This window comes from Pelodiscus sinensis, chromosome 6, assembly GCF_049634645.1.
Source record: "Pelodiscus sinensis isolate JC-2024 chromosome 6, ASM4963464v1, whole genome shotgun sequence".
NCBI lineage: Eukaryota > Metazoa > Chordata > Testudines > Trionychidae > Pelodiscus > Pelodiscus sinensis.
Genome location: NC_134716.1, coordinates 96,410,184 through 96,435,389, shown reverse-complemented (window position 1 = coordinate 96,435,389; position 25,206 = coordinate 96,410,184). Strand labels below are relative to the sequence as shown.

The 25,206-nt window shown below is 43.6% G+C and overlaps 1 protein-coding gene and 1 long non-coding RNA gene across 5 annotated transcripts in view; one reads left to right on the top strand and one right to left on the bottom strand.

Moving 5' to 3' along the window:
• Positions 1-25,206, bottom strand: part of ANKRD55 (ankyrin repeat domain 55) — a 211,057-nt gene that overhangs the window by 12,498 nt on the left and 173,353 nt on the right. For all 4 annotated transcript variants that reach the window (XM_075932437.1, XM_075932435.1, XM_075932439.1 and 1 more), the window contains 4 exons: positions 24,165-24,293; positions 11,694-11,878; positions 9,524-9,691; positions 6,403-7,070 (listed from right to left, as the gene is read on the bottom strand). In XM_075932437.1, coding sequence (XP_075788552.1) covers positions 6,403-7,070; positions 9,524-9,691; positions 11,694-11,878; positions 24,165-24,293 — 1,150 coding nt within the window. The remainder of the gene's footprint in view (positions 1-6,402; positions 7,071-9,523; positions 9,692-11,693; positions 11,879-24,164; positions 24,294-25,206) is intronic.
• Positions 8,895-13,985, top strand: LOC142829948 (uncharacterized). The gene is made up of 3 exons (XR_012904905.1): positions 8,895-9,056; positions 11,989-12,357; positions 13,157-13,985. It is a non-coding gene; the product is annotated as an uncharacterized LOC142829948 (long non-coding RNA).

Below are 25,206 nucleotides of genomic sequence, written 5' to 3'. Positions count from 1 at the left end.
CAAAGAAAAATACCCTGATCACAACTAAATACACCTTTTCTCTTTACTGACAATCCATGCTGATCCGTACTTCAAGTCCCAGTTCACTCCCATGTCCAATACTTCTCACAGGCACGGTAATTCTGATTACTGCATCTGTTCCCTCCAGCCCTTAGCTTAGAATTCTCTTTCAAAGAGAACAGGCAAAGTATATAAATTCAATTCAAATTTCAGCACTGTAGTATCCGCATTGGTTCTTCTGGCCCCCTGTCAACATCCTTGTTAGCTACCTGAGTTTAACCCCTTTCTAAACGGCTGCTGGCCAGCACTCCTCTTACCCATCACAATATTTGTGCCAAATGGTCACAAAATGCTGTGACTGTCTTACATCCACTTTGTGTTAGGATACATGATTACATAAGCTTCAAGGCAGAAGAAAATGTCCACCTGCTTCCATTGCTACATTCAAGTTGTGTTTGCTGTATTGCAGTGCTTTAAATTGGAATAGGTTGGTTTTGCTTAATTTGTATGCATGTGTATGAGTTTGACTGTGGAATGTTGTCACTTCTTCTAAGAAAAGGACTTATTAATAAATGGGGAAGAGTGGTGACATAATGGCCATGGAGCATAATTGTGTTCTTGATAGGAATGATTGGGATGCAATCCTTGTTGTTGGTTAGGAGATCTGAAATGCAGTGGATGTATGCCATGTACATAAACATATAGAGAATATTTCTCCTCTTCCCTATATTTTTTCTGGATTCAAAGTACACAGTTTGTCTTGATTGCAAAATGAAGCAAATGGACATATGATCCCTCTAATGAGGTTTCATGTGGCCCAAAAATAACTTCTGATGCAGAGGGTGCCCCTTAGCTTTGAAACAGGTCACAAAATCAGCTAGGGTACAGCTGCACTACACCTGGAGCTCGAAATAAGCAGCACAATTTGAGCTATGCAAATTGTGTAGCTTATTTTGAGTTAATTTTGAAAGCTTGGCACTGTCTACCCAGCACTTATTTCAAAATAAATTGCTATTCTGAAACATCCCTTATTCCTCGTGGAATGAGGTTTACAGGGATGTCGGAATAGCAAGCCCGTTATATTTTGAAATAATGGGCGCACTCAAAAGACATGGAATAGCTATTTTGGGATATCTACGGTAGCCTGACTGTCCAATAGTTCCTCTCTGCCAAAACATGCCCCCTTTTATTATTAGCCCATTTTTTACCAACCATAGTGTCCAAGATGTACTGGGTTTTGTACAAACACGTAACAAGGTATGGTCTTGAGCCTGATGATTTAGCAATTCATTTATTTACTTAATTTATTTATTTAAAATATTTGTACTCCACCTCTCTATTTAAAATATTCAAAGCATCTTACAAAAATTTTAAAACACAATATAAATATGTATTAAAAAGTAAAATACAGGACCCCAAGGGGGCCATAAAACCTGCTAAGACACCTTGAGCGGAGGGACAGGGACACACACACACGCTCAAGTCATTTGAAGGATAACACTTGTTTAAAAAAAAGTATTGAAGGATCCACTGAAGAATGAATTTACAGAAAGAGCAAACATTAGATTGCACGTGCATGGCTGCGGTAGAAGAAAGATGGAAAAACTGAAATGGATAGGTGGCCTTCTACATCTAGACTGGTGGTTCAGTTTCAACACCTGATAAGAAATAACTCCAGGATGTTAGGCTACTGAACAGCTCTCCAAAGGCTTATTAGAAGCACTTTGCTAAAAACCTCTTGATTTTCTATTTATGTAGAACAGAACGCCATGCCCTGAAGATCAACAAATCCAAAATCTGAGGGGGGTGGGGGGAGGAAGGGGAAAGTAGAGGAAAGCTGATTAACTCCAGCCAGTTTCTAGGGGACCATGATCCAAATCATTAACATAAACATCACAGCAAGCACTTTGGGTTGCAATCTCAATAAAAAAAACTAAGGAAACAAAATTATTCTCATCACTAGAGGTCATCCTTCCAGGGCAGAAAGGTGAGGCAGAACATCAGCAATGGCAAAATGAGCTGAGATTAGAGTGACTAACCTAGTATTTTTCACAAGCACTGAATTCATCAAAGAGCAATAAATTATGTCCTTGAGTACGATAATAAATTTCAAGACTTGTTTTGATTTTAAGGAGTTTACTAGAGTACAACATGAAACTAATCACTAGGAAATTATATCCTTTCAAGGAGCATAGCAGCTGATGGTTTTTCCTGTAACTGAATTAACTGTAGTGAGGAATTGTCTGATACACTTATTTAAAGCCAGGAAAAAACTCCCATTTCAAGTTTGTCTGACCCACTGGCAGTTTTCCAGACTAACATGTTAAGATCAAGATCAGATTATTTTTATATTTCCTCATCATAGAGTGCCAAAGCTTGTGATAATGATGTAAAGGCAACATCATCCGCATAAGGGAGGAGACACTACAACCAACTGAAGTCACTTAAAACACCCAGTCCAAATAAAAGGTCTGTGTTGACTCCAAACTGATTCCCATTCTTTGCCCTAAGCTACTCAATATATGGTCCCAAAACAGCTTTGAGGCAGGAGAAACATTCTACCCTTTTCAGAATTCAAACCTAAACTTTTTAGGAAGTGCATCTATTTTGATTAAAAAGTTTTGGTGGGAACATTTCTCAGGGCCAATAGGATATCAATGTTGTCTTCTGAGTTCAAAGATCAAGTCCTTGCTCTGCCTGATTTGGAGTAGGGACTTAAAACTCAGCTCTCCCATATCCTAACCAAGTACTATATTCATCCAGCTACAGAGTCAGTCTTTTAGAACTCGCTCTTACAATCTCCTCTGGTTCAGCTGTTCCACTTTGTATAAATAATTAAATATTCAGAGGGTCAATGAGAGACTAACTGTGTAGCCTGCTGGTCAGAGCCCTTGATAGGGATGTGGGATACCTAGACTTAAGCACATGTCCATATCCAGAACTTCAAAAGGTCTTTCAACATTTCAAAACCTCAATAGTTTTCACAAAACGGAATTCTTGTTTTCTGGCCAGCCCTATACAAAATCTTTTTCATATGTGGAAAATGTTGACCAATATATAAAATGTTCCCAATATCTTAATTAATCCGAATCCAAAATCCAGATTGCTGCAGTGTTAACTGAAAATGTTTGCTCTGAGGTGACAGACTTTATGCCACTATTAGAAAAGTTTAATAAACACCGAAATTTGCCTCCTGACACTGTAACCTTATGCACATGTGTAACTTGTGCTCCTATGTAGTTCCACTGAAGTGAATGCAGCTATTTCTGTGAGCAAGTTATGTAGCTTCTGAAGCACTTGCAGCAGTTGAAGCAACTACATTCTTTTCTTTTTTTTTTTGGTCAAGAAGCCACATCTATGAAGATACATGAAAATGAATGACCAATTAAGAAGGGCTGCAGGTGATTATATGGTGCGAGTGGGAAACATCTTCTGTATCTGCCTTTCCACCCCATATCGGTGGTCCCTTTCCCATAGTAATTGGAATTTCTGTAACTTAACTGCTTTTCATTCCACAGAGTGGAGGAAGGGTTGTGTGTATTTTACAAAAGGATGTGCTGGCAAGGTTCATTTGAGCAAAATGTTCTGTATGGCTGATGCCAACTCAAAGCTGCAGGTGACAGAAGTTTCTGTTGAAATACAGCCAAAGCTTTTTGAGAAATTGATCTTGTTCTGCTAAGGTCATACATTGACACAATTCAAGATGAAGTGGTTTTACTCAATTTTGTGTCAATGGGATGATGGCATGTCTTCAAGTGCCCAATGCCACCAACACCAGACTCTGCCCTTTCAATAAATGTTGGGTATTAGTCGAGAAATCAGCTGAACTTTCATTTCCAAGAGTACAAAAAACCACCCCAAATCCTGAGTTTCATGCCAGATGCCTCAACAGCATTAGCATAAAATATAGCTCTAAATTTTAGCAAAGACAACTCCATCTAAGGGCTTAAATGCTGAATTTCAATGGTCAAATAAAGACTTGCAAATTAACTTCAGTTGCTAAAACCCCCAAAATGACTGATAATGATAATTCTTTTCTATATTTTCAGTGGCTAGGAAGTTACTTGCAGCAAGTATCATTAATATTGGGAAAAAAATTAACATTTAATCACTATAAAAAGCCAAATGTGGTACGCTCTCTCGAATCCCCACTCCTGTGCAAAAATGAAGAAAATGGGCCTCTCCTACATCAACCCCAGCTGTCTGGCAGGAAACACTAATTTACTTCCAAACTTCTACAATCCTGAAGGCTGGGCAATGCTGTGAAAGCAACAGAGGATAAAAAGGAAGAGCCAAGAGGTTTTGAATTAAAAAAGTAAATGGAATTTCAATAACAGGGACACATGTGGTTCTAGTTGCAGCAGGACACAGATTTTGAAAAAACACACATACATGTGAATGGAGAGACAGAGCTCTTTTCTATCATGTAATTTTAAAACAAGACCTGGACTATGCAACATATTTCCATTAAACAGTGAGCTTCCTGCTTCTCTGCCCTTGTTTTATTCATTTCAATACATGTCCTTTATTCTAACTTACAGGAATCTTTTTATTATTGGGAAGTTTTCCTCATTAAAGAGCAGCTGAGCCTATACATAGAGTTCAAACTCCCACAGCACTCTAGCTTTTTTATGTAGTAATTTTATTTCTAACTGTAAAATTTTCATTCCTCTAAGGTAAATTGCAAACTGTTTGAAACAAGGGAATAAATTCTTCCTTTTGATACACAAAGAAAGTCCCCACCAAAATAAATTAACTGTTTCCGATAGGTTCCAAACTTGAGTCATGATCCTGAGAGCAGATCCATATATAGACCCTTACATCTACTCTGGGTCCCACAAAAGTCAATGGGGTCTCTGTGTGGGTACAACGGTCCATTTGTGCAAATTCATTAGGAGGATTGGGGCTTGAAATCATAGAAAACTCTTGGAAAGGAAGTAATTAAGTGATTCTGTCTTTCCATCCATTCTTCTCTCCCTCTAGCATAGTAGGATTGAGCCTTACCATATTGTGTGCAGTCTTAAGAAAAGACTACAATGTAGATTTAAATTACTCAAGTGATAGGCTTTCTTCACCTCCCCAAGAGAAATTACTCCACAGTGAAATAGACAATTCCCTTGGGGAATGTTTCCAAATAATCAACTTCCATTTCTCTTTATTCAGTTTTATCCATTTACTCCTAGTGAAAACCTCTTGCATGACCCTAATCTATCCTCAGACTCCTTGGTAGTTATTTTTGCGTAAGCTGAAACAAAACAAAATAAAACAAAACAAAACAGGATTTTTTTCATATGGGTTGTGTGAAGTGAATCCTCATGAATTCAGTTTAGAAGTGATTGCATCAGGCTAACTAGTGCTATTTCACCTGGAGGTTTGGGTTCATGTGGTGGGAAGGGTGACCAAGAAGGGGGAAAAAACATCTAGGCAGAGAGAACTTAATCAGCTCAGATCAGTCAAACTTTTAGGGACCTGGCTCTAATTCACTCTACAAATAATTTCCAGCCCTTATTTGGACCCCAGGCATTAATCTGAAATCATCTCTACAGAATCACTATGACAAACATAATGAAAGTTCAGCTACTCTGCAGTAAGTTAGTAGCTTAGTAGCTTATTCAGTCTTCACTGCTGTGTAGAGGTAGTCATGGCTCAATAGTGATACCTCTGACCAGTTCAGGGTTAGCATCAGAAAAAAAGCCCTTTCCAGTCTTCCTTGAACTGAAGCACAGCGGGCTCTGAAGTGGTTCCTCAACAGCAGTGATAGTAGATACATTAATTAATTTACATTTATTCTTGGAATCAGTGCACAAATAATTGTTTTTCTAGTTTAATTTTCAATTAGCATCTAGATATTATGGTGGTTGGGATGCTGTAAGATCCCACTTTGCAAAAGGAACTTATGCACACAATGAGCTTGAAATATGTGGGAAGTACAATTGAAAGGGAAGTTAAAATTGCTCAGATGCTTCTTAAGTTATTTCCCGAATCAGGGCCTAACAGACAGATTCATGCAGCAATAGACATGAATCAAAACAATGGATCCCGAACATCAGCTCCAAATTCACTTCAGAACCTTATAGCTCAGGCTCTTCTTTAGCTTCATCATCATTGCAGGACAGCTTACAAAACACTAGCTAAAAACATTTACTCACTCTTCATACATTTAGCAACTTTAATTCAACACTGAAGACAACATAAACTTGACAACGTGACATCTAAACTGAAGTGCTGAAAAGACAATATATTAACTGAACACCTCTTAAGATGTTGGGATTTCTACTGCAGACAGGAAGAACAAACTAAACAAATTAGACTCAGACTTACCTACATTTCCAACATGCCCTATCCAACCTGCCATGTCTGTAGACATTAGATGTTTCAAGGGATATTGAACAAAGAAATTACCTGATGGAGAGCTAGGCAGATAGGGAAGGTGGGGAGGGCACAAAAGCACATGGCTGGATCTTTCAGAGAGTAAACCATCTATCAATTTATCTGAAGAAGTTGCAGTACAGACTTTATATGAGAGTATTTGGTTAGCGTCTGTGTTCCAAGGATTGTCTGATAAAATCTGGCAGCTACTTCTGTGATCTAACAAGTCATGTTCACTTCTACTTTTCTGAGACCTGTGTGCAAAATGGTAGGCACTAGTACTCAAGGAAACACTTGAAGCTGCACTCAGGGAAGTTGTTAGAAAAGAACTGCCTGTAGTAATGGGAGGGAGACTTTGTGTTCTTATTGGTGGAAGTCCATTACACTCTGACTGCTTCTTTTCTGATGTGAGGTACTTCTGGGTATCTGTGCTCCTTCTTTTAAAGTCAACAGTAGTCATATATTCCTCAGAGTAGTCTTGACAGTTTGTGTCCATAATGCAATCAAATGTAGTGATAATGTCATCAACTTCTGAGGTTTCTTCCCTTTGATATTTGTCTCTGCCTCTGTCTTTCTGGTTTGTTTTCTGATCATCTTTCTTCTTTTTGCAGGAGAAGATTTGGTTAAGCACACTGAATCTTCCTTCCTTTTTTAGGAATTTATTGTTCTGTGAAGGAGGGTGATGGACTGGCTCAGATTTACTAGAAACAGATAAATAAGTGAACAGAAAGTGAACACCCTTCTGAGTTTTTGTACAAATGTACTGAATCTTAAAGGAAATATTGCCTGTCTAAGTACCCAAAATGAAGAGTACCATATCAAGATGAAACTGCAGGGGTAATTTAAATGGGTTAAATGGGATTGCCAAAACTGGAATTTAAAATACACTTATGATCAAGAAAGAAACTAAGAATGGTATCTTCTGAGTCAACTGATCTGCTTTTTGTGTGTATTTAGAGAACATTACATGGTGATGCATTAGCCAAAAACAACAAGCTTAAATTCAGGCTGAATTTGCAGGGTAGGCAGTTAAAAAACAACTTAATTTTATTTGGAAATGGAGTAAATTTGATGTGGAGTCTTTGAGACACTAATAGATTGGGAAACTGGGATGCCAATTTTGTGGGAAATTTTTGAAGTATAAGGGCACTTTATGCCAGGACAATAAATTTTAACAAGAAAAATTCACATGGCTCTTGAAGACAAAAAGGCCTTTGTTTTATGTTAAATTTACAATCTGCTATTTCCAACTGCATAGTGATCACTAATACCATGTGAGGGAAAAGCTTCAGAGGGGTAGCCAAGTTAGTCTGTAACTGGAAAAACTTAAAAAACAATGAATAGACTAGCCCAGGGGTGGGCAAAAGGGCCTCCGCGGCCAGATCCGGCCTGCCAAGCAGGTTGTTCCAGCCTGTGGAGGCCCTGCCATTCCCCCACCCCCAGGCCAATTAGGCCCTGGGGGCGGGGGAGCGTGCAAATCTTCCTCCCGCCCTGTGGGAAGCATGCAGAACTCTGAAGTGCCGTGCGCTGCTTGCAGGGCGGAAGGAGACGTCACATGCTCCTCTGCCCCCAAGCCCTGATTGGCTTAGGGGCAGAAGGACAGTGCGAAGTTTCTCCCCGCCCCCCCCCCCGGAAGGAGCGCACAGCACTTCAAAGTGCAGGGCAGGAGCAGGGCGAGGGAAGCTTTACACAGCTTCCCCTCCCCCAGGCCAATCAGGACCTGGGGGTGGGGGAGCGCATGATGTCTCCTCCCATCCCGCGAGCAGCGCGAGGCACTTTGAAGTGCTGTGGGCTCCTCACAGGGCGGAGGTAGGACGGGAGGAGGCTTTGCACACTCCTCCCGCCCCCAGATTAATGAGGGCCTGGGGATGGGGGAGCTGTGTGAATCTTCCTTCGCCCTATCCCAGCACTGCGAGGAGTGTGCAGCACTTCAAAGTGCCACGCGCTGCTCGCAGGGTGGGAGGAGGCTTCCTGCACTTCCCCTGCCCCCAGGCCAAACAGGTCCTGGAGGCGGGGGAGTATGTGAAGCGTCTTCCTGACCTGCCAGGGGCATGGGTTCCTAGTTGGAAGGGGGGGCAAAGTGGCTCCCCCTCTCCCAGACCAATTATGGTCTAGGGGTGGGGAAGCCCAGAAGCATTTTGGCCTAGCCCCTTCTGGATTAGGCCCTGCCCAGGACCACTTCAAAAAATTCTGAAGAGGCCCCTGGCCAAAAAGTATTGCCCACCCCTGGTCTAGCAGTACCTTAAAGACTAACAAAACATGTAGATGGTATCACGAGCTTTTGTAATACCAAATGGTTTAGCATTGACAAGAAAAAATAAACAAAGCCACCATTAAATCAATGCCACTTGTAATGGTTCTGTAGGACACAAGTTTGGGAAGATCTGTGAAGTGGTCTTGTTTCAGCAGATTTTAAAGGAGGCTATTGCCTAAATAATCAACTTCTAGTGGCTGCTCAGAAGTAGAGTCTGCAGCAGCATCAAAGATAATTTTAAGTATGCCTTACCCTTTGTAATACAGGAAATAATACTGACTGTTGACTGGAAAGAAAGGGGCAAGATAAAGCAATGTGACAAAAGTCTGAGAAAAAAGCAGAACAGCTTTCAGTTTTCATAAGTGAGTTTTTCTAGCAGGAAAGGAGAACAGAACATCTAAATTGGGGGCATTGAGAAGAGCAAATATACCAGGTAAATAGTTATTCGCTGTTTACTGAACTCTACTATTGTATTTAGTAGGGCAAATTCTGTCGTAGTTACATGAACACATAACTAACCTCCATAGATTTCAACAGATGGCAGACCAGTGAGGGCAAAAATTGTCCCATAAAGCGTATCTTGTGAAGAAGACATTGGTGAATTGATTTACAACTAAGTTCATACTTGATTTGTTCTGAACTTTACATTTGTTGGGCATATATCACCTAGCCACAATGATAAGTCATTCAGTGACTTTACCATTGCTATTTAGAGTGAAGAATTTGAACAAAGCATTGTATAGCAATTGCAGATTCATTTCAGCAGTTGCGCAGCTCTTGCACTCTTCTGCAGCACGCAGAGAGAAGGAAATGTCATTTCCCCTCCCCCCAGTGATATTCTGTTCTAGCAAGAGACCTGCTGTTATAAGCAAGAGGTTCTTTGATTTCTTGTTCCTTTACCTGTTCTCCTGAGAAAGCAGCTTGATACATGCTGTGTGTCCACAATACATTGCATATGTCAGAGGAGTGTTTTCATTGATGTCCCGAGGGCTACTTTCTATTCCCAGCTGCAGCAGCGTCTGCACACAGTCAGCTTTCCCTGCTGCTGCAGCCCAGTGCAGAGGTGTCCTAGAGAAAAAATGGAACCAATTATTGATCCATTAAGTTAGTTAGCATGTACACAGAGTGCATCAGTTAGTACTCTTGATGATGCGGTGGTAATAATGGCTGTGGTAGACCTACATTACCACTCTATGGTTGCTAGCACTGGTTATTCTGAACTAGGAGAAGAACTGCCTAAAGAGTTTTAATTTTAATTTAAAGAGTTGCATGTATTTTGGGAATGACAAAAGCCATATCTGGTTCTATACTGAGCCATATTTGACTCAAGAGCCCTAAGTTGCAGACCCCTGGTGTAGGGGAAAGGATTCTCTCTCAAGCTACAGAGCAGGAGTGGAGTTACTCTGTAACTGCTACTTTATCCATTAGACTGCAGTAATTTCTACTGCTGTGTTGATACTAATTACATAGTGGACAAGTACCAGCAGAAAACCCAAATAAGGCAGATCTTTTTTTTCTAAATGAAGCTGTCTTAATCTGTTTTTGTGTAGGGGAACCTACTTGATTTTCTGTAACCAGGAACTTCAGCAGTCACAGTGGAGGAAGTATTATTTTGGCCTACAGTCTAGAAACTAATATTTGGCCTCAAAGTTGTAACATTACATAAAAAAACACTGGTCATATTTTTGAAATTGAAACAAGCTACAAGGTACAGCAGTGGTCCCCAACCTTTCGGGGCTCCCGGGCATCTGGGGGCTGGGCCGCGCACGTGCCCGGGGGTGGAACCACCCACACACCACGTGCCCGTTGCCAGCGCCACCCATATGCCGCTCCTGGGGCCGGCGCCGGTCCTGCACCGCGCACCCAGGGGCGGGGCCACCCATACGCCACGCGCCCGGAGCCGGAACAGCCCATGCACTGCATGCCTGGGGCCGGTGCCACTCCTGTGCTGCGTGCCCAGGGGCGAGGACGCCCATACGCCGCATGCCCAGAAGCCGGCAGTGACCATGTGCCACGCGGGTGCACAGAAATGGTCCGGCGGGCGCCATGGCACCCGCAGGCACCACGTTGGGGACCACTGAGGTGCAGAATATGCCAGATAAGAAAGACAGTGAATGAAGATAGGTGAATAAAAGAGGAAGTGTGTGAATATGGTGCAACCCTACTGATTTCAGATAAGAGTAACAAGGAACAGAGTTTAAAAGAAAGCTAATGAGGGTTTATAAGGTTCTGTCCAGTCTCCAATATGGTATCTGTTATAGGAAAATGTAAGAGAAATTAATATAAAAATCTTTTCCTATTTATATTTTGAAGATGTTTAGGGTAAAATCTATAAAACCCTGTTGGTTTAATCTCTTAAGTTTGATAAGACTTTTGCATAAAGGATTCAATGGGTATATATTTAATTACCTAAAAGAACAAGCCTACTGTCACTGAAGCTAGTTAGAACTCTGATAATTTATTCCATGGGAAATAGGATAGGCTCATAATTGGACAAAATCTGAGAGCTGTTACTGACAGCCCTCGGATTCTACTCTTACTGAACTCAATGCCAAAATTCCCAATGACTTCAATGAATATAGGATCTGGACCTTAAACAATAGAGAAGAGGAATCTTCTGCGTTTACAACACAACAGTGCTTCCTTTGAGAATGGGAGTTGAGGTTCTCAGCATGTTCTCAGCAGTCTCTAACATCTTAGCATACTAAGGGTGAATGCACCCACTAAAGTCAGTTGGAGTTTTAATCATTGACTTCCTTGGGGGCCAAGGCTTCACTCCAAAGTTGTAAGTTCTTGTTCTGGTGTTTTGGAAGGAATACTTAATTTTAGTTAATCACATAGTAACAAGCCTTTTGGATAACCTCCATCTTTTCCTTCCCGAAATATAGAGTTAAAAAACATTTCCATGAGTCAGCAGTTGGTATAAATGTCATGGTCTGATTTCCAGAGCTGCTAAGCTCACTTGCTTCTCAGAAACATGATTATTAAACAGAGATTCTTAGGTTCAGGTTAATACAATGGGACTTAGAGAAGGGGGTTTCCAGCACTTTCAGTACATTTCCATGTGTACCTGTCATCCACATCAAGGGCCTGCAGATTGCACTCTGGGACTCTAGCCAGCTCACTGATAATGTCACTATAACCACCAGCAGCAGCAACATGCATACATGTCTTCCCATTCTCATCGTCATAGTTTATTATTGATGGACCTTGGTGATGGTTCAGAATGATGGAACACAGAATCCTGTTTCCACTCTGAAAAACAAACAAAGGGAAAAGAAATATTTACCAATGAAGCACCTTACACTGTACTGTTTATTTTGGGGAGGAATACATACAATAATGACATTTTCTGTTTATTTCAGATTTGAAGGGTACAACAAACTATGAGAGTTCCTGACCCTCCCAAAATTGTCTGCTTTGTGCGTTTCCTGGAATGTTTCTGGGCATTGTAGAAATAATAATTAAGGTCCTGCAATAGAAAAATCAAAAGAAAGACTGCATGTAAACTTACATTAATCTTTCTCAGTAATGGTTTGATTTTTATAAAACATAGAATTTGGAGGGACACAGACATATATTTGCATGTGTCCTTTTAAAGAACATTTACACTTTTCTCTATGTTTTTAATCAAGATTACATAAAGTAGAAGTCCTCAGACTGTGTTAGCCCCTTTTCTCTGTTTCATACTGTGAGTCTTATCTTGGGACTAAATTCTGCACCCCTTTATCAAGGTGAGTGGTACTTATGCAAATAGTTCCCCTGACTTTAATGGGATTACAATTGTAAGTACTGCTCAGCAAGAATAAGGGACAGAGGATTGGCTCTTTGATGATTTTTCTATTTTACAACCAGTTTGTTTTCCTGGCAATAGTAATTTATGAGTTGGCACTTTTCCAGTTTACTTACAAGTTTATAATGTGATAATAAACTGATGGACACACTGAAATCCAAATATACAATATCCACTGGCTTCCTGTTATCTGCCAAATTAGTAACTGAATCAAAGATAACAAGCTTGAACAATGTATTGATTGACATATTTTCTTCCAAATATGACACAATCAGTGGCTCCCTTAAAATGTATCTGATCATTTCATCCAATTGGCCAGTGGTTTTTAAATTTTTCCTCCTAAAAGGTACAGTTCTTCATTTGCCTTTTTATTTTTATCATCATCAGACACATCTAACATGCATGGGGTTTGTTGAAAAGTCCTCATCTTAGTCTTTCAAGACATTCATTTGCCCCTCTCTAGAACTGGCAGCTTTCATATTTTGACTGACAATATCTTACCATCACTTTACTTAACTCATGAACTCCTATATTGTTGTGGCTAATAATTCACCTGCTTCCTGTACTAAGCGTCATAAATATTACCCACTTATAGTAATGTAACTATTATGTAGATCCTTTTAATTGAATGCTGAGCCAAACAAGCGACCTGAGATTTCAGTTATTTTGTACCTCTCACTAACTATGTTTCTTATTCTGGAATATTCCAATGCCCACTGCTCTTAATTTTTCTTTCTCAGAGGTATTTCCTGTCAATCCAGCATATCTGATCACATGAGGATTCTACGTATCTGAAAGGTGCCTTTGTCTGTATACATTACAACCTATGCACACTCCATCAACTACCCCAGGAGTGAGAGAGCATGGCTAAGACACCTGCTTGAACACAGAAACTGAGCCCAGGGATTCATGGGGTCTGTTTCTGATTTCACACCAATGTAAATTAAGAATAAGTACACTGATGATAATGGAGTTCCATGTTTCAGCCCCATGGAGTGATGGTGCAGGAGCTCAGTGCTTTAGCTAAAAGTGGAGCACCAGTTTCAGCTCCTGTGCTCTCTAGGTAGCTAAAACTCTGAGCCATGGTGTGGGTCCCTTTTCACTGAAACAGGGAGCAGAACCATAGAGAGCTCTGAGTCCTGGTTCTCTCTTCCCCAACCACAGCACTCTTCCTTCCCCCCCCCCCCCGATTTAAAGTATTGAACCATGGTGCTCCAGTGAGGCAGAAGCCCTGAGCCCCTCACCTGTTGCCCTGGCGCCTTGAGAATCAGAAGCCCTGCTTCCTCTTCCCTGCCTGGAATCCTGATCCCACCCCATGTCAGCTGAAGCACCAACCCCTGCTAACATGTCTGAAGTTCATAATCTGTTCTTCAGAGTTACAGAACATTTCAGTGATAGACAAACTCCATTCCTGAGAGATCCATAACACCAACATTCTGCTGTATATCCTTTGTGCTTTCCAAATGCTACCTAATGATCAAGGACTCCTTGAGGAAAAGGTGTTTGATTGAAGTACTCATTTGTCCCTATCTTTATTGTAAGTATTTTTCAAATAAAGGTTGTATGAAACACCCAGCATTATCTGTTTGATGTGTTGTATGTGTAACCCCCAAGGAGATTACTTAGATTCCCGGGGCTCTGTCTGCTGGCAGCTCAGGGAGAGGCACGCTGAGTTTGCCTTCGCTCCCCCTCCTACCAGGGTCAGAGTCTGCCTGACAACCCATAGGGAGTGAGATGCCCCTCCCAGGGAGTTCAGGAGGGGAAGGAGGAGCCATTGTTGGAGGAGTCTGGAGCCAGACAGGTCAAGGGGAGGGCTGGCTGTGTGGGAGCTAGTAAGCCCCAGGCCTGCATGCAGGGTTTCCCCCTGAGAACTAGCCTCTAGTGACCAGAAGGCAGGATCCCTCAGCTGGGTTTTATGTCTCCACTGTTGATTCCCAGTTTGTGGAGTTTGCTGGAGGCTTCCCCAGCCAGGCTGAGTTGGCTCTTCAGCTCCCTGGGTGAGACCAGTCACCGCATGGTCAGCTCTGCTCTATCTGCTAGTCCAGGGCTGCTGCCTGCTGTGTGGGTCTGAATGCTGGGGTAGGAGATTACCGTTTGAATTTTGGTTTAGTTGTGTGGCTTGAGCCTTGCACCCCATTGTGGTGAGGGGAAATTCGGGGACCATAGCAACCTGATTCCTGCCTAAAGAGGATCTCTTCCAGAAGAGACCAGCTCCTCTGCAGTGACTGAGTCATCTCTGAACCTGAGGCTCATTCATTCATGGAGTGTGTGAGTGCTCCATCTTTTAGTTAGTAAGTCAGGGAATTTGTTTGAGGATTTTATAACATGCTGCATATTAAACCTATGGAGGGATTTACCACCTTCCCCCATTTGTGAGTCCTTTGGGCTGTACTGGACCCAGTCAGCCCTACTGCTAAACCGCTGCAGAGAAGACATTTGTGGTCATAAGTCATCAAGGGCCCCAACAAAGTACACATACCAACGGGACACTAATCTTACAGTTGCTGGGCACCATTGACCCTAAAAATAGTGTTTTACCCTGTTATGTTATATTTGTTTCCTGTTTAATATAATTGGGTTTATTATAGTATATGTGTTTGTATTATTTTCTGGGAGTCTCCAACTATCTGGCAGATACGTGGGGATTACCCTGGGTTAGAATTTTCCTCCCAAGCTGCCCTGGTGACCCTGCCAGGAATGAGTGGGGGGGTGGAGGCACCGCCAAATAAATCCATCAGAAAAAATAAAGCTGAGTGGGTGGCAGGATCCAGAAGAACCCAGACCTACCCATCAAAACCCGTAAGCAGATTGGCCTTGAAGGTAACCAGGTGGAGAGGGGGCGCTACATATGTATAGGGACATTTTAAGTGAAGAGGGTTTATCAAGTACTGTGGTTATGACTGAAACTAGTTGCAATCTTTCCCCCTTCTAGTGCAGTATTATATCAACTGGTTTCTGTGGATGAGTTACTGATGTGGTTTTAACGAACAAGACTGTTCCTAAGGGTTCTTTACTCTGTAGTAAAGCAACAGAATTTTCCTTTATTTTTGTGTTGCATTTTCATTTGTTGGTACCCTAGGAGAAGATGAATCATGGATCAGAAAATTAAAACCTATGTGGGCATGCAAAAGTGTGGGTGCATGCACATTGCTCTTCTCTTGGTATTCCTCCAAGGCAGTGATCTCCAATGTGGTGCTATGAGGGGGTTCACTTACCACCATAGCACCCCCTGCTGTCTGTCCTAGGAATTAGCTCCTTCTGCTGGCAGGGTACCTTCCCTCAGGTGGCGTTTCCCCTCTTTCCTCCAGGCCACGGCGTTCTCTTCAGGACACTGCCCTCCGGCAGTGCCCACGTCAGTCTCTGAGCCCCCCTTCCGGGAGTTGTTGTTTCTCCAGCGGGCTGTTCTTCAGGCCCTGCAGTCTGGGGGTTTGCTTGGCCAGAGCTCCCCTCACCCTGTCTTGTCTTGCCTCCCCAGCCCTGCCCTGCCCTAGCTCCAAGGAGCCTCCTACTCCCCCAGCAGCCAGGCTCTCACTGCTCTCCCCGGGAGTAGCAGCCCATCCTCTTATATAGCTCCCAGCTGGGCCCTAATCAACTAATGCAGCCTCACCTGGGGCTAAACTCCCAGGCCCTGCTCCAGCCTGAGGTTTGCCCTTAAAGGGCCAGTGCAGGGCGAATGCCCTGTCACAGGTGCCCACGGGTGCCATGGCGCCCGCCTAGTGACCAGGGCCAGCCCGAGCCATTCTTGCGCCCCGGGTGCCCGGCACATGCACGGTGATGCCTCCACCCAGCCTGGCAGCCCCAAAAGGTTGGGGATCACTGCTCCAAGGGGTTACACATAAACCATCTCTAAGAGGTCTGTTAATCATCTGTTATCCATCCACCAGTTGTTTCTATCATCTGGCCCTAAACCATTACTCTTGAATACCCCGACATACCTTAACTTGTCAATGGCTCATCTAACGGTTAGATCAGTGGTCTGCAACCTTTTTACACGCAAGATCACTTTTTAAATCTCAGAACAGGCGAAAATCTACCGCCCCGCCCCTTCCTTGAAGCCCCGCCCCTTCTTTGAAGCCCCGCCCCTTCCTTGAAGCCCCGCCCTCTCTATTCTCCTCCTGTCCATCACTTGCTATTCCCAGCCCTTACTTACACACTCTGATAAACAGTTTATTTTAAATTATGCGATACATACAATTAAAATCACGTGTTTATAGTTATGAAATAAATGGTCTGGTTTTTATTCATGCTATTTAAATCTAAAATGAAGCATTTATAATTATACATTTTGTGGGGACAGAGTACTGCGGCTGGGGGCAGGGGAGAGGGAACAGGGTGCTGGGAGGGCAGAGGACAGGGTTCTGCAGCAGCGAACAGAGTGCCAGTGGGGACAGAGTTCGGGGAGTGGGGACGGGAATGGGGACAGAGTTCTGTAGCTGGGGTCAGGGGAGTGGGGACAGCATTCTGTAGTTAAGGACAGAGGAGTGGGGATAGCGTTCTGTGGCTCAGAAGTGGGGGCTGGGGAGTGGGGTGCCAGTGGAGGCAGAGTCCCCTGCATCTCCCTCCTCCCAGCATTCTTCCCCCCCCCCCCGGGAAACCAGCGCATGCCTGCCCCGGGGCCAACTCCCCCCCGCGCAGGAAAGCCCCACGCATGCGTGCCTGCCCCGGAGCCAACTCCTTCCCCCGCGCAGGAAACCCCGCGCGCGTGCCTGCCCAGGGGGCCGACCCCCTCCCCCCCGCACCGGGAAGCCCTGTGTGAACACCTGCCCCGGGGCCAAACCCCCCCTGCGCCCCTCCCGTGGGGCTGACTCATCCCTCCTGTGCGGTGCAGGGGGCCGGCAGAGCAGCTAGCGCACTTCTGGAATTGCCGGAAGTGGCGCTAAGCTGCGGGACTTCAGAAGCCGACACTACCTCCGTTTTCTCTTGAGGTAAGTAGTGAGGCTTCTGGGGGATGGGAGGGGAATGGGGGTGGGGCAGACAGGATGCCTCGTGAGCGACTGGTCGAGGCCTCGAGATCGACCAGTAGCTCGCGATCGACATGTTGATGACCACTGGGTTAGATCATGGCTGGCCCTGCATGTGTGCGCTCAGCAGATTGCTGTTACCACCAGTGGTGCAAGGCACATTGTAGAGAACACGGAAATGTCATGACCCTATTCCTCTTTCACGGTAGCTGCTGGACTGGAAAAGTGACAAGGCATGTCTTAAGTTGAAGGGCTTGTGTTTAGGGAGAAACTTGTTTAAGCACAGTTAATTGTTTTGACGATCTGATTGTATTAGTGAGCTTATATTTGAATATTTAGTGTTAGTGTCCAGAACAAGGACAGGCCCTTTTGTTTATTTTAAATTGAAATAAGTGTATATATGCAGAGATAGAGGCCAATGTTTGAAAAGTTGTTCCTGTAAGAACAGATGTATGTAACTTTTATTTACTTACATTCTCCCTCTTTACAGTTCTTTGTTACTCACTTTTAGAACCTGAGCAGCCTAACCCATCCTTCTCACTTTTGTGGACAAAAAACCACAAACATCCCTTTATATTCAATGGGAATACGCTCTTTGCACAAGGAAAGATTGCCAGTGTGAGTATGAAGAAGAATGAGGGACTGAAAGATGACTTTTGATTTAGATTTTTTTTTAAGTAGAAATTTTCTTTGAAGTTTCAGGAAGTTAAATAGTCATCATCCCCTCCTGAGGCATTCCTGGGAAAATGTGTATGATTAAAAATAAGAAAGCTGTCTGAACCCACAAACATACAGTCTATACCTAGCAAAGAGCTACAGTATACACACCTCATCCATAATGAATCCGCCAACACTCACCGGGCTAGATCATAGTCCTAAAGGAAAAACACCCACTGTGAACTAGGAAATTGGTTTCTTTATTATACATTTGGAGGGAGAGAGCACCCTTCCTCAAAGAAACCAAACGACTCCAAGGTAATCTGAATAACTGAATTCCAGAGGGACTCAGGGCCATTTACATGGAGGTCCTGCCCTACTGCATTGACCTATGAGGTTAACTCCAGCGTGTGCTGCCAGCTATTTCTCCTTGCAGGGGCTCCCTAGCCCATAGGGGGATAATCAGACCATAGTGACTTTTCTCAAGCCTGCATGCTGGACATGAGGAGTGGGGATTAGGGAGAATGATGTTTTCTCCTCCTAGTGCTCCCACTTCCCTCAGCCTGCCTACTCTCTCTGCCTTCCCTATATGGACATTTCCTTGGGCCCATGGACAGCCTTCTGTGGAGCCTAGTGGGAGAGAAAGGAATGCTGCTGAGCCACAAACAAAGGGCTCCCTCTACCCACATCTCCAAAGGGTATAGTCTTGTTCTCAAAGAGTCTGAACGTTAAATATCATTAGTCATATTAACTAAGAAAAAGCTGTCATGTCTGTAGCGCCCCTCTCCACCTGGTTACCTTCTTTAATGCCAATTTGCCTATTGGTTTCGGTGGACAGGTCTGGGTTCTTCTGGATTCCGCCACCCACTCAGCAGGATGTATCTTCTTTATTTTTTCCTATGAATTTATTTGGCGGTGCCTGCACCCCCCTCATTCCTTCCTGGCAGGGTCACCAGGGCAGTTTGGGAGGAAAATTCTAACCACAGGGTAATCCCCACTTATTTTTTGAAGTCTCCAACTATCTGGCAAGTAACACAAACATATACAATATATTCAACACAATAATTATATTAAACAAGAAGCAATTAGAACATAAAAGGGTAAAACACTATTTTTAGGTTCACCAGTGCCCACGCTGCTAATACCTGTGACTTTCCCCAGTCACGTGACGATGTAGCAAGTGTCCCATTGGTATGAGTATTTTGTTGGGGCCCTTGATGACCTATGACCACAAAATTCTTCTCTGCAGTGGTTTAGCAGTGTGGCTGACTGGGTTCAGTACAGCCCAAAGGACTCACAAGCGGGAGAAGATGGTAAATCCCTCCACAGGTTTAATATACAGTAGGTAATAAAATCCCAAAACCCTTACTCCCTGGCTTGAGGACATAGTTCAGGGAGCAGGGGGTCCCCAAAACAAATTCCCTGACTAACTAAAAGATGGTGCACTCACAAACTCCATGAATGATTCTCCAGTTCAGAGATGACTCTGGACTCCTCAGTCACTGCAGAGGGGCTGATAGCTGTTAGCAGCAGGGCTGGACGGGGGGCGGGGGGGTGCCTGATGGCAGCTGTAAGGGGCATGCAGCGTCCCTTACAGCTGCCATCAGGTGCCGTGCTCCTGGCTCCTGCAGCGCCGGCCTACCCGCATCTCTGCGGCGCCGGCCAGCAGCGCCCTTCCCCCCATGGCTGCGGGGTTCTACACGGCCTGGCGCGCGCGCCAGCAGCGACACCCGGGCTGGATTGGGCCACGCTTGCAGCATGTGCCCTAGGGGCGGGCCCCGGGCTGCGTGCCAGTGCCTGTAGCCGGGTCGCGCATGCGCCGTGAGTCCTGGGGGTGGGCCTGCGCACCCTAGGGGGGTAGGCCCACGCATGCGCCATGCACCCGGGGGCGGCACTGCGCGCCCATGCCCGGGGCACCAAAATACCTCAGGCCGGCCCTGGCTAGCAGGGATCCAATTCAGGCAGGAATCAGGCTGCTTCAGTCCCAGGATTTCACCTCACCACAAAGGGGTGCAGGGCTCAAGGTGAAGATTACACAGCTGTACTAAAATCCAAACTGTAGTCTCCTAGCCCAGCGCCCAGACACACACATACACAGCAGACAGTAGCCCTGAACTAGCAGACGGAGCAGAGCTGACCATGTGGTAATTGGTCTCACCTAGGCTATGTCTAGACTGCAAGCCTCTTTCGAAAGAGAGTGTCTAGACTGCACACGGAACTTTCGAAAAAGCAAGCCGCTTTTTCGAAAGAAAGCAGGAAGTGAGTCTGGATGCTCTCTTTCTAAAAAGCCCTGTTTGCTTTCAAGAACGCCTTTTTTCGAAAGAGTACTTTCGAAAAAAGGCGTTCTTCCTCGTGGAATTAGGTTTACCGCCGTCAAAAGAAAAGCCGCGTTCTTTCGATTTAATTTAGAAAGAACGCGGCTGCAGTCTAGACGCAGGTGAAGTTTTTTCGAAAAAAGACTACTTTTTTCAAAAAAAACCCTGAGACTGGACACAGCCCTAAGGAGCTAAAGGGCTAACTCAGCCTGGCTGGGGAAGTTTCCCAGCAAACTCTACATCAGTGGAGAAGGAAAACCCAGCTGAGGGATCCTGCTTTCGGGTCATTAGAGGCCAGTTCTCAGGCAGGGGCAGCCCGTGATTACGTCACAGCCATTAACAGCCGTGCAGGTGGGGGCACCGATCGCGCCTTCTGCCTGGGGCGCCAGCTGCTGCAGCCGGCCTCGGGCCGCTCCTGTTCTCAGGATGGACCCTTCATGTAGACCTGGGGCTTACCAGCTCCCCACACAGCAAGCTCCCCTTGCCCTGGCTGGTTCCAGACTGACTCATAAAAAACAATGGCTTTTCCCCTTTCCTGAACTCCCTGGGAGGAGCATCTCACTCCCTATTTGTTGCCGGGCAAACTCTGAGTTTGCCTTGGCTCCCGCTCCCTACCAGGGACAGTGTGCTTCTCTCTGAGCTGCCAGCAGACAGAGCCCCAGGAATCTAGGTAATCTCCTTGGGGGTTACATGTCTTCCAATATAAATCTAAACCAAGAATCTAGAATTTCATCATATAATGTGTACTAATGAAGGTTTAGTTATGGCCGAGGAGCAAATGTTTCTGGGTATGAATGGGATACACTTTGAGCCTCAGCATTCAAATGATATAAGTTTGCACAGCACTACATCAGGAGAGGATGAGTTTTTAAAAAAATGTGAATTCTATTATTTCCCTTCTGATTTTTGTGTCTTCACTGTTCATGTTTTTCAACTTCTCTCTGCAAGCCTGAACCCTAGAAACCGTTTTTGTAAATGAAAGCTGAGATTTTTTATATAACTACCTGACTCCAGAAGCTGGAGCTTTAAGGAAGAGACCAAATATTGTGAAGCTTTTTGTAAAAGTCATGAGAACTGGCAATACAGGTCACTAAGGAAACCTTTATTTAAGCGGCGGCATTATCTGGGATTTAAGACACTTTCAAGAAATTACAATTGGTCTCATTTTTAGTAAACCGGTTTTCACAACTAAGTTTCCTTTTGGGTGCAAAGATTACTGCTAATTTGACTGAAAGGGGAAAACCAGAATCAGAGTCCCTGTTTAAACAAAGTAAGTGAAACTACAGGTATGATGGGGCTGGGTGTGCAATTGTGTACAGACATTCTCCTGTATTTGTTCTGAAAGCACATGCAAAGCTCCTAGCCAAGCCAAGAGGAAGAATACACATGGAAGGGAAGTATTTGGCTGTCAGTAGGGTGCACAGCACCTGATAGACTTTTTCCATTACATTAAAGTCACTGTGCTAATATACAGGAATGGAAGGCCCAGTTCAACATTGCTAAGTATTTTCATGTGTGAAATCTGGAGATGATGCTACCGCTTAAAAACTACGGTGACAAGGGCTCAAAAACACCACGGATGAAAACCAACAGAATCTGGCAACCCTTACTCTTGATGTTCTCAACTTGTGCAATCCCCCCAGTATAGATCTGTTGCACTGGGTGTAAACTGTGACTTGCTCTAACACGTCTTACTCCAGTTTCAAAGGAGTTGGTTTTTCACACTGATGCAGCACATCAACAGTGGGGGTTTACACTGGCGCAGGTACATCACTGTTGCTATTCCTGTAGAACCATCTTCTGATTTAGGTAAGGCCAGTGTGAGACATCTGACTAGAACTCTGATGAGGAAATCATCAAATGCACAAACTCTATTTGTTTTCACCATGTTGAATACTAAACGTGCATTCTTTGAAGCTGTAAGCAGAGGAAACAGTTCTCTCACACCCACGCCCACACTCAATAACTGTAATAGGGTGTAAAGGTGTATTGTTTTAGCAATATCTACCCACACAGCCTCTTTTCTGTCTCAGCTCAGTCCTGGGACTCCACCTCTGACCTGTTGTGAAAAATGTTGGGGATCCACTGAACGTTTTCAGAGCTCCCCAGTTCTTAGACTGTGGCAATGTGTCCTTCCACTTCTACCCATGTGTCTGTCAGCTCGGTAGGGGATTTAGACAGGCAAAAGCCTTATCTTGCATGGGCAACAGGCCTGCACCTACCTAGGATCAGCTATGGAGGAAAGTTATGCCAGTTATTAGACTATCTGCCTTTGCATGGCTAGGGAACTAGAGAGCAACTCCCTCTTCATGCAGAGGAAGCGCTCTACATCCTCAAGAAGTAACGACTTTGAACCAACATGGCTCACTGACAGAAATTTAACAGAACAGAACACAGCTGTGAAACACTTACCCCTTCTGCCCTCAGGCAGGCAGAAGAGTAATCCAACTGTAAGTGGGAGACTTGAAGGGAGCAAGAACAGGGATTTGTGAGCCACAGGAATCTGAGAGCTCATTGGCAACATTGCACCTCCCATGTTTTCCCAAAATGTTGGTTGTTCATTTGTTGTTCTGAGAGGAAGGTGTGGGAGGATATGGATGGAATGGGTATGTTTACACTGCACACTGAGCTGGGGCTTACGCACACAAATCAATCTAGGTCAGCAACTGCTCAGGACTCTGCAAGTGAAGTGGATCAGAGACCAGATCCCACTGAGACTCAAGTCCAACTCTTATAATTTTGCAGAGTGGCTGCAGGTCAAGCTGCAGACTAGTGAGGGTTAACCCAGGTTAGTGAGTGGGCCATGTGAGTGGCCATCTTTCATCTCAGTGGACTGCAAAATTGTTGTAATAGTCTCCTTGGATAGAGTAGTTTTGTTAACTGCTTGCGTACCTAGAATTTGCATGGTACAGAATTTCAGATATTTTCAGCTGCATGGAACCAACACTGGAACAAATGTCCAAGTATATTTCATAACTGTTAGAACAGATCTCTTTGAAGTACCAAGGCAAAATCAATAGGATGCAGTATAGTTTTGAAATTATGATTATTTATATTACTGTAACACCTAGACATATCTTATACTTGCCTGTTTTTCCACCTTTAATGAGTCTCTCTGGAATTTCTTGGCTGTTGTATATTTTGGGGTGCATTTGTGATGGGAAGTAGAGAGCCTATGACGCTCCAAAGATGGTTCCCTGATTATCTCATAGAGAAAAGATTTGTTTCTAACTTGATAGGGAGTCGTTGTCATAAATGAATCCATTGTCCTTAATGAAGTTAGGATTTCCACAGCAAAGGAGCTTCAGACTTTTGGGGAAACTGTCTTATAGTGTAAAATGGCAAATGTTCTTATATGTGCGTTATTTTATTCTCAGGAGTCTGGTATCACTATTTTACAGCCCAATCCTGAAAGGTGTGGAGCATGCTGGCCTTTACCCATCCTCAACCTACATAATCACATTCTTAACACTCAAGATGTGAATAGTTTCATCCAAGGACATAAATGCTTTGCTGGATCAGAACAAGAGAGCTCAGCAGCTTGCAGCATCAAACCCATATTTAATATTTGTTAATAAAAATGGTGTTTTTACAGGAAACAGGGCTAGATCCTCAGCCAATGTAATCTGGCGCAGCTCCATTGGCTTCAAGCAAGGTAGGCCAGTTTACACAGCTGTGAACTCTAGGTCTTGCCAGCTTTCAAACTCAAACTCTTCTTCAGTGCTGATGTACCATGATGACTTAGAATTTCAGAAAACAAATGATCATTGCAATGCACGTGATGTATTGTTAAAATATTGGTAGTTGTCCCTCACCTGTACTGCCCAGTGAAGAGCTGTTTTAAAGTCTTTGTCCACCAGAGTTGGATCTGCTCCTCTCTGCAGCAGTGATTGCACATGCTGGGGACGATTGTGGAAAGCAGCCCAGTGAAGTGCAGTCATTCCCTACAAATCACAAGCCAAGAGAGCAAATAATTATCATTCACAGGAAGATTTAAAACTTCAAGGGATTTATTTTCCCTTTTAACTAGAGATGAGTTGGACAATTTGAAGATCAGTCTGGAGTAGGGAAAATCCACCTGCTCAAGATCTTAAGGGTGAATAATTGGAAGCAGTGTTAAATGGGTTGCATCAGAAGAGAAATAGCCAATAAAAATTGACTACTGTAGAAGACAGATATAAATACTAGGTATTTGCCTCTTTTATAAATATTTATATCCTACTTGTAAGTAATATATCAGTCAGAAGCATTATAGCTGCCTCAGATTAAAGTTGCATACAGTTTTCATTAGAAAGCCCTTTTTTAGTTTGTATTTTATCACAAATGCCATAGCCTTGTTTCTAACTTGCAATGATTACTATGAGATAGATTTGCAGCTGGTGTAAAGAAGAATAGCCTCATTGACTTCAGTTTGCAGCTGAGAAAGTGGGCCAATTATTTTAATAGTAATCTCAAACACATCATAGGCCCAATTTTGAAAAAGAACAAAAAGCAAACCATGATCTGAGGACTTAATTATCTGCTCTATCCAAGCTGCCTTTGTGCAATGCAAACTGGTCTCAGCAGACCAAGACTCCATTATCATATTTGCACATTAATCACCATCAAAAGTAAGTCCACATGAACACTTTAAATCTATGTTATGCACGGTTTCCTATCAAGTTACCTAAGCGACATCACTTTTAAGAAATATAATATACACACTATTCGTGTTTGGTACTTTTGAGTCAACGACTACACCAATGTGTAAAAGTTCCATGGTTTCTTTTCTTTTCCATTCTACATTATTTGGATTTTTTCACTTTAGGAAACTAAACTAAACTTGAAATAAAACTCTTCAAATTATTTTACAAGTTT